Source organism: Mugil cephalus, chromosome 5 (genome assembly GCF_022458985.1).
Source record: "Mugil cephalus isolate CIBA_MC_2020 chromosome 5, CIBA_Mcephalus_1.1, whole genome shotgun sequence".
In the NCBI taxonomy this organism is placed as follows: Eukaryota; Metazoa; Chordata; class Actinopteri; order Mugiliformes; family Mugilidae; genus Mugil; species Mugil cephalus.
Genome location: NC_061774.1, coordinates 26,613,447 through 26,626,881, shown reverse-complemented (window position 1 = coordinate 26,626,881; position 13,435 = coordinate 26,613,447). Strand labels below are relative to the sequence as shown.

The 13,435-nt window shown below is 40.9% G+C and overlaps 1 protein-coding gene across 2 annotated transcripts in view; it reads left to right on the top strand.

The window, feature by feature from the left end:
* htr4 (5-hydroxytryptamine receptor 4) overlaps positions 1 to 12,625 on the top strand; it is a 187,257-nt gene extending 174,632 nt beyond the window's left edge. For both annotated transcript variants that reach the window (XM_047585264.1, XM_047585265.1), the window contains one exon: positions 11,938 to 12,625. In XM_047585264.1, the coding sequence (XP_047441220.1) occupies positions 11,938 to 12,019 (82 nt within the window). In that variant the 3' untranslated portion in view covers positions 12,020 to 12,625. The remainder of the gene's footprint in view (positions 1 to 11,937) is intronic.
* The last annotated feature ends 810 nt before the right edge of the window (positions 12,626 to 13,435 follow it).

Genomic DNA, 13,435 nt, shown 5'->3' with positions numbered 1-13,435 from the left:
AGCCGAGCTAAATTTGGGCTGATTTGGGATAATTTTAATGTTTTTTTTCTAATTACTATGTAATGAAACCAAACTTCATTTATTCCTTTATGAGCCACTCAGACTGCTGCAGTCAGCAGAGCCTGTTCTTCTGCTACGCTTGTGTGTGTCTGTGTGTCGTCGTTCCTTTACACCGTCTTCACATGCAACCAGTGGTCGCTGCAGTTGTTTGAGATGCGAGTGGAGACACTCCCTGTGCATCACAGACTACGTGACGTCACCTAATGGCTTCTCAGTTGCCTGATGGGAGCAGTTGTGGTGGTTAACTGCTGCGGTTTGTTACTGGATGATTTCCTTGATTCGACTGTGTTGATTTTTATGATAGACTTCACTTGTGTAAGCAGTCTGGGTGGTCAGCGCGCTAATATCGGTCCAGTATTTCAGGGGGCTCTGTTTGATTTCTGGTGGTTTTTCAACAACTTTTGGGCTGGAAACCATCGACTGTGTGATTATAGAGGCTCAAACCGTTCACTGAAACTGTAGCTTCAACATGTTTCCTTTATTTTTCTGCAGGAAAAGATGCATTAACCAACAGAACTGTATGAAATATGGAATAATACGAGTGTAATTACTGACATATAGTAAGTAAAGGCTCATTTAGGGAACTCTGGGACATAGATGGCACGTAGCCTTCGCCGGTCTGAGTCATTTATACTTGTCAGTCTGTCTCGCTCTGTAACAACTCCACCCGAACACTAGTTGGCGCTGTGTCTTTTGTGCCGGTCGGGTTCATTTTTGTTTCCTCTTCCTGCGAAATTTACACCGAAATTTCGGCAACAAGTCGTATAAATGCTTGTATCTCTGAACCTCCTCAGTTAACTTTTCTTTGATGTGTTTCTTGTCTATCGATCCAAAACAATCGGACCAATCACAGCTCTTATGTGTCACCACTGCACGTAGTTACATCTGTAGGGAGCTATGCTGTCAAATCGACACAGAAGCTTCAACCACTTATAAGAAATTCAAATGCAAAACATAATAGGATTCAGAACCTTAATTGCTGTGGTTTATAGTCACCTGAGGGGTTTATTACAGTTAATAAAACAGTTTGTTTCTGAGTGACTGCCAGTTTTGACATTGAAGGGCAAACTTTTAGACTTTTAGCTTCTCCAGAGCTGGAAGGTTTTCTTTTTGTCATCTATGCTCATAGAGTGCAGACTTATTTAGCCATAAAATAACAAAATAATGCACAAAGTGAACCATTCGCAACCTGTTTTAACGGTAGTTTCTTAGCTCTTTAAAATAGATTGTTTGTGGTACGTTTGCACAAGTGCACTTTGGATTCTCATGTTTGTAATTTTGCATGGGGAAAAAAATAATAGAAATAATTAGCTGCAACGTTAAGAGCATGTTTAACCTCCAAACACCTGAGCTTTGGTTTGGTGTGCATTTTAAATAAATCTTTATTTGGGATTAATAAAAAAATAATTAAGCATCATGTTTGAACAGGAAGTAGTTTTTGGAAAAAAACAAAAATGTCCTCAATATCGTAATAAAGTCACCAATATACAGAATATAAAAGTGTTAATGTTCATGTCTGAACATTGCTGTGCAAACAAATAATGAAATCCCAACGTCCTCAATCGAGTACTTGCTAATTAGCAAAGTTACAGCTCCTTTAATATTGATAAATTTGTTACAGTTGTGCGTCATATTAAACTAAAAAAAGTTAATAAACAAGTGTTCACTGTAAAATTTGATAAGGTTTTGTAGCTTGTCCGCTGAAATGCTTGCTATCACGTTTTTACACCAACTAGTATCAACTCATCACAAACCTCATCCGTCTCAAACATCACTTCAACAAAAATACAAATGCAAATATTATCTGCACAATGTACTCAAGTAGAAGTAAAATGAGTCATTTGCAGGACGTTACAGAACCTTCCAGTGTTGATGCTATAGGCGCTGCATTTATACTACGGCTCATTCTCTCTTAATGTGAAATATCTCTACATTCACATTCTGGACAAGAGAGATTATAAAGTGTGAAGTGTGGAAGCACTAGACAAACCGTGGTAGAATAACCACCGAGCAGCTCCAGGCTCTGGCTCAACCTCGACCTCAACCTAAGTTCGTCTCCTTTCGGCCCGACCGCTCGTATTCTGTGCAATCTTCTGTGTAATCTCCTCGTGGGCGAATGCGGCTTAATAGTGTGTCAGTGTGAATCTTTTCCCTTCAGATAAAGACAAAAAAAAACAAAAGCTTTTTTGTCAGTGTAGGAGGATCTCATTTGCCCAGACAAGCAAACCGACTGGTTGGCCAGCAAGACAGAAATGAACATCAAATCAGCAACTTGAAAGCAAAAAGGATTCATCCCAAAAAAAAAGCCCCTTTTCCATTTTAGGGCAAAGAAAATAATGTTTACTGTAGTGTGGACAGCAAACTGAGCAGTGGTGCGGTTTTGGACACCGAGGTCTTGAATCGTTTGGATGATTTAATATGAAATATCTAATTATTAAATGGAGCTTTAATAATCTCTGCTTCATGCACAGCGCCGCTATTCGATACCCGTGGAACAGCTACCGTCTCCTGCTTGTTTCATGCAAGTGAGGGAACCTGCATGTAATCACTGGACCTCATCTGAGTCATAGCCTTTAGGAGGGAACCCTTTGTGGTTTGCAAGGACTTTCAATGAAAGGATCTGTTAAAAATAAGAGTAAAAATAAATTCCTGCTTTCGCTACAAGAGCCCGGATTCATTCGTTCCTTCGTGTTCTGTAACCGCTTTTCCTCTGGAGGGTCTGAAGAGAGAGGGCTTCTTGCTGTGAGGCATCAGCGCTAACCTCCACCACCACCACCTCCACCACCACCACCTCCACCACCACCACCACTCTGCCGCCCGAGCCCGAATTCTTGCACACAAATGATGTGCGCTCGCAGTCGCACACAAACACACGGCGGTGATTTCTACGCATTCCAGTCATGTAAGCAATTAGTGGAGGAATGTTGCGTTGCAGATGTCAGTCATCCAGAAATAATCAAACCTCTGATGTGCAGAGAGCCAGCAGCACCGCCCACTCCCTTCCTAGAACACACTTTTTTTGATGCAAGCGCACACATGCACGCAAACGCACAAACACACGCGTGTGCACATACGTCCCCTCTTTGACCACCGCTCCGCTCACAGCTTCGTTCCTTAAGGATTCACCTCCCACTGTTGTGATGAGCGTGTGTTTGCTAACATATTGTACAGTGTGCACACAGACATGCGTGTGTGTGTGTTGTGCTGGCTTCCCCACAGGCCCCGCCCCCCTCATGCCTCAGTGGTTGTTTGTGTCGAGGCTGAAACCCTTCCTAATGTTATGAGACAAACTGAGCGGGGGGTTTTCAGACTCAGCGCTGCAGGTCAGCTCGGTACGCCGGCCGCCTCCAAGAGTTCACTCAGTGGTTTTCCTTGTTCCTGCAGAGAGGGTCAATTAGGCCGTTACCTGAACCACTGCAAATAAAAAAATAATAATAAGCTGAACGTGCAGAGTCAATGTTATGGAAAGAAATATGGAAATTTATCTAATTTCATTGTCAGAATTATCACCAGGGGATAATTGATATCTGTGAGTATCCTGTGATCTTAGCATGTGTGGTGTAATTAGTTAATACATGAGCCATGTGAGCGGAGACGAGACATCGTGAGAACACGTTAAATGATCCCCAGACTTGGCCCTTCCACCTCCCACAACCGAAACAACTGAACACCTTTTGTTCTGAACACAGGGAGTGGACTGAATTAATTGAACAAGATGACACGTACAATTAGCCACTCACTCACAGTTACTCGCTGATGGATGGCCGCTGAGCCGCAATCCCTCCAAACAACTGCTCATTAGAAAGTAAATGGCAAAGTGTTTATTTCTGGCAAAGAGCACGACACAGAAACTCACATTTGTGAGGTTAACCCTTCAACCGCTGACAGACCTGCTTATATTAAGGGATAAAAACATCAGAAAATGTCATGTGAGTAAATGCTTTTGCCCATTTTTTTCAGAATACCTGGACCTTTCAATATATGTAGATTTTCAATATTGTGGATTGTGTTATAAGAATGTAGAGGCAAATTTTTCCTGATGCAAAACCAGCAACGTTATTAATAATAATCCAAAGTGCTCTTGTGCAAATGTACTGGTTCAAATAGCTTGTGAATGGTTCACTTTGTTATTTTGTTGCTAGCTAAGTCTGTATCCTATGAGCACAGAAGCCATAAAGAAAACCTTCCACCTCTGGAGAAGCTAAAAGTCTAAACGTCTGCTCTTCAGTGGAGCTGCAGCATCACCACAGAGTGAACGGTGCAACAGCTGAGCAGAGAAGTGGATCATGCCGAGGGGATTTTCTCTACATATTTTAATGCTTTTTGACAATTTCTCTCCCGCTCCGCAGCCTTGAGAGGCTGTTGTGAAGGAGATATGGGGCGTAGCTTTTCAGAAACACTTTTCAAGTATGCAGAGTCTCCGAAAGTCAAAAAACTTCTGTAAAAGTCCGTGGAAACAGGAGAAGGAAAGGAAAAAGTATTTTCTCCGTTCTCTTAGTGATTCCACAGGTTCATCCCTTATCAGGGAAAACTTTGGATGAAACCTGAAGTATCATCCAGTTACTTCTGTGCCTCTAAAACTAAGCTTTAAATATAGATGGTATCTCTGCGGGGGAAACGAGAAGAAAGTTTTGCAAACTGAGCTCCACCGTGGCGTCTAATCCCACACAGCTCAGCGGGTGGTGGGGGGGCGGCCGGCTGTCATTAGATCCTAACCAGGAAAAGTGACTTAGTGGACTCTGCAGAGCAGCTGTGATGTGCATAAGTCGGCCTCAGAGGAGCTGTTGGCTTTGTTTTAAACACTGCAGGGTAAAACATCGTGCTCGTGGTAGCGACACATGGTGATACATGCAAAGTTGACCAAAATCTTCTTGCACCTTTCTGGTCTCAGCTTGTTGCACTTTAATGGTTTGCAGAGCTACAACATAAAGGATCTGTCAGTTTTACTCAAGTATTTCAGAGTATCTTGTAAATTTTGAAGCTGAACTTTGAGGTTCATGAAGAGTTGTCTGGTCTACACAACTGGTCCACTATAGACTCCACAGTGGACATCTGCAGGTGAAAAACTGATGTGACGTCATGTGTAGCGTTAGCGATAGAGCTAAGGAGGCTAAGCTAATTAAAAACTCAGTGGCACCAAACTGAAGCACTCAAATCTGTGTCTTTTTCAGTCTGGTTACTACCGTTAGAGTCATGGTACAGAGGTGCAGGGTGGCTCCTCACTGGCTTCGCTTACATGGGAAAAAAAATCCTTCTTGTTTCTTTTTTTGATGTTTCTGGTTTTAAAAGCAAACTTTAAAAAAACTCCCCGAACTACTTTTTGTATTCATTTATTCATCGTCTCCTTCTCCTCTTTTTGTCCCGTCTCTTCTCACCTCTGAAACCACCTATAAAAACACTTAACTCGCTGACACTCGTCTGAGTATTTGTTTTACTCTGAGGTCCGACCCTGCTCTCGCGTGTCCGTGCAGGATTCAGAATGAATCTTCCTCCAAGGTCAGAGTAGTAAAAACAACGTTATGGCCTTCGTCTATAATAAAATGTATATTTTTTTCCCTGCAACATCTCAGGAAGTCACGACACTCGTCTCCAGGCTGCACGTTTTTCCTTTTTGTCGCTGAGCTACAGACAAACTTCCCTCGTGGGCGTAAACTTTTTTGCATAAAATCCTCCTCTGCCTTTGATTCTGTTTAGCTCAGTGCTGTTCAATCTCTTTTTGATTCAAATTCCATCCTCTCTGTATTCGTCTCGTATTTATCGCCATTCCCCGTCTACCCCTGTGGGACCCCCCCTCCCTCTCATCAGCGTCACAGCGGGTCGTGGGCTCTCGTCGTTGCTTCGAGTAGCTCCACCGCCGGATCACGGCCGCTCGCTGTGTTGGTGGGTGGTGACCTGGACAGAAGCAAAACCCCCCGACAGAAAGAGAAAAGAAAGAAAAGAGGAAAGAGCTTCCTGATTGTGATGATCAAATGTTGCACTTCAGACAGAAAGAGTGAGACCATCAGAAGAAGTGGAGAGAGACAGAGAGAGAGGCTGAGTCTGTGATTACGGAAAGTGGAGGGAGACCTGAAGTGGTCATCAAGCGAGAGCATGGGGGGGGGGGCGGCGTTGGCGTCCCGTCGACTGCACAAGTGGAAGATTTGATCTCTTCTGGAGGATGCAAAATTTCACCAACTGCAGTAAATATACATTTCTCCTGTCAATCACACAAAGACGTTATACGTGTTATATATATTTATTCATTAGGGCCGGGAGTATCCATCTAAATATTGATACTATCGATACCATGACTAGTATCGGTATCGTGATGAGATCGATTCTTTTGTTTCATGCGAGTTCAGAGTTCAAGAAAGATTAGTTTAGTTTATTTATTTACAACAGAAAGAAAATAAAGAAAAAGCAGAAGAAAGAAGAAGAATAGATAATATAAGAATATAAGAGCAGCTATGATTCGTTGCAGTATTGCTTGTCCCTATATATTATGTCTTTGAACGTGATTAGAATATTCTTCTATGCTAATGCTAACTGCTAACCAATGCAGCATCCAAGCAGAAGTTGCATTTGCTACGTTTCCCTCCACACTGGTTCCATATGTTGTGAATTAGAATATTCTCTATAATATTTGTTTTACTCGTCCATTATTGCGTAAAATCGTTGAAATGTGCTAACCGGCGTTTACAAGCTAGCATGTTAGAGATGTTTTGACTCCAACTAAGCCCCGCCCCTCGAAACGCATCACACTGTTTGCAAACTGTGAATAAATCCATATACATCATCAATCAACTTCATTACGATAAATATAATGTCAGTTATTAATAAAGAATAGTTATAGAAATGTAAATTACCACTATAAATATATTAGCAGTTCATTACACATACACATACAAACAAACATATATTAATAACCAATGGATTTAATATTAATAAATAATAGTTCTATAGGTATATGTTAGTAATATCAATATTCATCCAGTGTTAATCCTTAAACTACCAACGATTATTTGACAGTGAATTGAGACTCTGATTTGTTAGTGAGCATCTGTGTCCCTGGTTCCAGTCGTGTGTCCTGCACCGTTGGCTCCAGTCAAACCTCTGTGACGTTTTTTTAGCCAGTTTCGACTCATTGAATCGAAGGTGGAACGAGGTACAAGTCAAACGAATCGCTGTGATTGGCCGTCCATCCTAAACCAGGGAACCAGAACCTGAACCTTCAGTCCGTATTCATGCTCTGTTGTGAAACTTCTCACTTAAAACAAACAGTATCAATCAGCTTTGGATTGTTACAGTGAACTCTGCCGGCAACATTATCTGACACCAAAGTGTGTTGACCTTCATTGAGAAAGTCTCCGTTTCCTCTCCTCCTCTAAAACACATCAGATGTCGGGCTCTGCTCTCCAGCACATTAAGAGTCCGGTAACGGGTTCTTCATCGAGACGAATGTTGTCGACACGTTGCTGCCCAAAATATGTAGAAATGTTTAGTCTGCTTGTAATCCGGGCCTTCTGCCCCCCCCCCCCCCCCCCCCCACCCCCAAACACCACCCCCCCTCTATTTCTGTCTTCTCCCGTGGCCTCATTAAACAAATCTCCATCCTGTCTCCTGCTCTGCCAGTTGGCCCGATGGCTCAGCTGTGTACAAATAGAACCACAAATAAACACAGGATGGGTCCAGCCACATGTCCTGCTTCGCATTTTCATTTGATCCACATATGAATTTGGACACCGGCTTCAAAATGAGCACAGTTTGGAGCTTTTAAACATTGCTCACGGTGACGTGGAGCTTTCATATTCTGTGCTGAGACGCCTCCTCAGCCGGTTTCATTGTCGTTCTTATTTACTAAATGTTGTCTGTTTAAATTAGATCTATAATCTCCGATTTGCATTTCGTTTCGACAAATAGGAACAAAAGTCTGGGGTCACATTGTTGAAATTGTATTTATATACGACTTATTACAGTTTAATTTATTTGTTGCCCAAATTTAGAGAATGAAGTTAATGAAGTTGTGTTTTTGTCAAGTCTTATTATACCAGAAACACAGTATATACAAATTAGTGCAAAAAGATATTATTTACAAGAGAGATTTAAAATATTAAGTATTGAGAAATACTGAAAATATACAAAATTATAAGAATATAAAAGTATATTTTTATAGCAGTAGCGGTAAAATATAAAATGTGTGCAGTGATACTAAACCAGCTGCAGATTCAGGGCCACTTAGAAGTTTCAAATTAATCATATTAATGCATCTAAACTCAAAAAAAAAAAAAAAATAAAAATAAAATAATGAGATCTGTTATGAGTCTGTTATTGGTTTAGGTTTATTCTCGTGCTTCCAGCTACATGACGTTCATACCTGGTACCAGTCCATCAATCTCACTTTATATTCATATCTGACATTTTCATATAGTTCATTATGAACTTTTCTTCCATGCATGTAAGCACAAACCTTTTCCTTTGGAGTAAATCTCCTTCACTAGTTCCTGCTTGAGTCCTTCCAGCTCTCTGGTAAATATCGTATCAGTAGAGAGAAAACAATGTTTCCATGTTTTGCATCTTCTTGGTTTCGTCATTTTTAGACGTCTGGAAAACTGTTTGTCAAGGAACCACAAAACTAGTGATCGATAAAACTTATTGATTTTATTTTTGTGACTGGTTGTCAGACTGGTTAGCTGTAACGTAGCTTTACCGACGGTAGCATCATTTCTACTCCTCTTTAGAACATGGACGTACACTCTCAACCTCCTGAGGCCCAAGTTGTTTGCTATGTATTTTTAATTTCTCTGAGGTATTTGGGATTAGTAGGACGTAAATACAAAGGATCATCTTTGAACAGGAAGTAGATTTTGAGAAGAATGACGTCCTCATATGTGGACACGGGGATTATTTCACTGTCACAATAAAGTCACCCTCAAGTATAAATATTAAACTATTTATTTTAATACCTGATCAAGGCTGTGTAAAGACTGAATTACAAACAATGAGGTCCCAATGTCCTCAAACGAGTACTTGCTAATTAGCAACATTGTAGCTCGTTATTATTGACAGAATTAGTTCAATTTGCACATCATATCAAACTAGAAATAAGTACAAATATTGAGTTTCAACCATAAAACTTGACGAAGTTTTGTACCTTGTCCACTTCTGGCTGTAGAATGAATTACAGCAACAAGTGCATAGGTCTTCAACAGGGGGTCTGTGACCCCTAGGGGCTCCGCAGAGGTACTGCAAGGGGGTCGCAAAATCTTTGGTTGATTAGACATTTTTTTTAAATATTTGTTTAGTTTCCACATTTTTTTTTTTTTTTTAATACACATTAACGTGAATCCAACATATTTTAGGAAAGGGATAAGGGATAGCTTAATACTGAATGCAAAATGATGATAATAAAGTATGTTTATCAATAGCTTTAGGCCAAGATTAATATAGAACACATATAGTAGGTTGGGGGTCGTCCCTACTTAATCTCTCCATCAGGTTGGGGTCCTTGGCCTGACTAGGGTATTGACCTTTTGCTACCACTACATGGCAGACTAAAGCATCCACTTATGAGGACAACAGGTCGAAATGAAGCAGAATAAGACGCCACAAAACTAAAACTTCATGTCCTCATATGAGGACGCAGGGTCTTGTGAGGTAAAATCAAATGGTCATTTATAGTATGAATCTCACTGTAACAGCCTTAATTCCAGTATAAATGTTCTAGTTACTGGGCTCAATGAGGTCAACGATCAATTAAAAGTCATCGATAGGCTTCCAGCTGCTTCCCTGCTTCCCCCTGATCTCAGTTTGCACAGTCACAGCACCGCGGTGAGGCCGGCCGAGGCTTTCACGCACGCAATGTGGCAGCAATTTTGGGTTCTGCTCTGGCGAGAATCTGCAGCCTGTTTCCTTTCGAAAAGCCCTAAATGTTCGCGGCTGTCTGGAAGGTGCATTTCACGGCCAGTTTGGCAGGAGGAAGTGTCTTCGGTCGGGGTGTTTGTATAAACAGCTCGTAATGGTTTTAGCCCGCGGTGAGGCCTTTGTAGTACACACACTCACAAATGTGTGCACACAGCATGTACATAATGCACTCGACGTATGCCCGTGCACACACATGTACTGCTTTCATTTAAATGCAGCGAAGCCTGTAATCTACACAAAGTGAGGCCTGTTCTAGCTGCAGAGAGATCCGTCCGATCTGTTGTGCACAAATGTCATTTCAGTTTGTTGTCTTTCTGTTGGTGTCCTGAACCAATTACACACTGGCGAGTGCAGCGTACGTGCAGTTTGAATCTTTTTTTTTGTGCTGTGTGCGTCTTTTGTTGGATCAGAGTTGCAGAGAGTTTATCAGTGGCTAACTCTGTGCAGTTTGCTTCATGTTAAACCTCACGACTGTTTCTACTTTTGCTCAAACTAGTGAATGTGCAACTAAACATGTCAAACATGAGCAGATTTCAAATTTTCAAAAATGCGATTAAAACGACCGATAACACAGATTTACGATACACTTGAAAATATCGATACTTCCGATACCAGGTCTTTATGATCTAAAATCGATTCTCAAATCAAAATATTGATACTTTTTGATACTTCAGTCATTGGAGGTGATGCAGGAACACAGTGGAAAGTAACTAAACTATTGAGTTGTAGCAACACAACAAACCCAAACAAACTCAGGTTAAACCACAACACAGAATACGAGGCGTGTTTTCATTTTATACTAGTTCTTAACAGTTAAACAATTATATTTTAATGACCTTGTTATTATTTCTTTCTTTATATTTGAAACAGCATTTTCACATGTTTTGTATGATTGTGTCTCTGTGTTTTCTGTTGTTGTATTAACTCGGCTATATGGTAAATGAGGCCACTACCTCAATATACTTTAGAGGTTAAAATAAATAAAAACATTACTCTGATGTCTTGTTTTCTTTATGAAGCTATGATTTGAAATATACTCCTTTTTTTTTTATAAAGGTTTACGAGACACATTAGGGCGTATTTACACATGGTACCGGTATCGGATCTGTATCGCCGATACCAGCCTGAATTTGACTCAGTATCAGGTCAGAAAGGAAATCGGTGGAATCGAACATCGCTAGTGGCAACTAGCTAGCTAGTGATGTCTAAGGTTCAATGGGTAAATTAACAGTAAAGGAGGAATCGTCACATCATTATTCAATCAATCAGTTTATTGTCACTAGTAGAAGTTCCAGAGAAATTAGCCGTCAGTTATTAGGTTATTGAACGATTGTTTCATTTTCTTGTTCCTCACACCACTACTTCATTTATTAGCTCAGCAGCTCTGGGTGTTAACAACAGCTCCTAATTCATTCCATCACATTTCATCTGCAGCACAAGTCAATTTAAAGAAGAGAAACTGTGCGATGAATTAAAAACATTTGCAAATTAATCACAGACATAATATAAACCAATATGCATTGGGATAATTTACTGCATTGAAACTGCGCCTGTCTCTAAAAATCCGACATGTTCTTGCCTGGTTCCCTCTGGCTCCTCTTTCATAGCTAACGGGCCAAAAGAAGCATGTCAGTGTAGGTCTTTCTGCGAGTTATTGAGACTGTACTGCACCATCTGCAGTTAAAAGAGAAAAGAGCTGCTTTAACATGTGTGTCTGAGAGAGTGATCTTCTCTCTGTAGAGGAGGCCATGTTAGCATTTATCCATGGAACACTTAAAGCTGATTGGATGATGTTCAGAGGCAAACAAACACTCCAGAACAGTGGCTGGACAAACACTGTGTCCTGTCGCACAACAACCAATGATAAGTGGTTTTAAAACGTCCCTTTACACAACACGTGCAATGCTTCTTCAAATACTCTGTAGTTTAATTTTGTGTTTTCCCTCCACTCTCGCTCCCTTTCTCTGCTTCTCACAGATATTCTGTCCTTCACAACGGGAACCACACAGAGCAGGAGAAGAAGTCTCTGCAGACAGAATCCCACGAGTCCTCCTTGTGACCAACAACAACAACAACAACAACAACAACAACAACAACGACAACGATTCCACAGTCGCAATCTCCAACGGCCTCGGCTTCTCACGACGTCACTGCCGAGTCGACAGCAGCAGCAGCAGGAGCCTCCCCACATCCGGAGCTCAAATCCCGCAGAGATGCTACGAATCCAGCACAGCTCCAAATCCGAGCCCCCGGATGGACTCAGGGAGTCGAGGGAGCTCAAGCCAAAACTTTCCCCGTGGTCTCCTGAGGTGCAGGCGGCCGGAATGAAAAGCAGCTCGCGGGGTTGTGTTCATTGCTCTTTTGTCTGCAGGCCCCGCGGAAACTGAGCTGGCCTAGTCGAACTCAACGGCGCCCCCTGCAGCGGGTCGCTACCGGTCCTGATCCCGTGGAGTCCAGCTCGTCCTGTTTGGAACCGGCAGCTTTTGGCCGAGGGGAATTTGACTTCATGACATGTGATTAAAAGTGACTGCGCCGGGGAGTCGTGGAAGTAAATTATGTTGCCAAAGCTATTTGATACACATGCAGTGGACCTATTTTGGATCATAACTGTATATGATGCTCCCTGTTGTTTTTCCCAGTAAAAAAAAAAAAAAAAAAAAAAAAATCTGACAGATTGACTTTAGGTTTAAGGAGGTTGTTCATTGTAAAATGACCATTGGCAAACATGAACGGTGATATTCAAGAAGAGAGTTTAGAACAATATTTTTTGCTGAGCATCACATTAAAGATTGAGCGTCTTTGCGTCGACATCAGTCTGGAAGAAGCTCGGAGCTTCCCTGCTTTGCTAAATCCTCTCTAAGCTGAAAGGAAAACGTGCTGACGTTAAATCCTTGACCCAAACTGTCCAAGTGCATTATTACAGAGCGCTGCTCCATCGCTCCACACGGCTCTCGTCTCAATGATTGTTTTCTGCATTAAAAAAATAAAAATAAAAAAATCCACAGTGAGATGTCAGGAGACTTCAAGGTATTAACCCTCAAACCTGATTTTACATTTTTTATGTTGTTATCATGAAGAGACAAAAGTGTCCTTTTCTAAAATGCCCTGAAATTATTTCTATATATTTATATATATATATATATATATTTTCATAAATCTTTTAATCCACGTCAATACTAATCACAAATAGCAAAAGTTTGATTAATTTCTGACTTTTAACCCTTTATATACCACTGTTTGTGATGGCATCATTTTGTTTGTCAGTGATTAGTAGCAACATTGATTGTGAGTCATTTTTCTTTAGTGCCCAATTTACAAAACTTCTTACATTGTTACCATTAAGGGATGAAAGTGTCTTCTTCAAAAAACGTCCTAAAAATAGCACATTAATATTTTTGTAATTTATTTTTCAGACCTAATCAAAAATAACAATGGAACAATTTTTTGCTTAAAAAATCAGGCAAAAAAAAGGTTC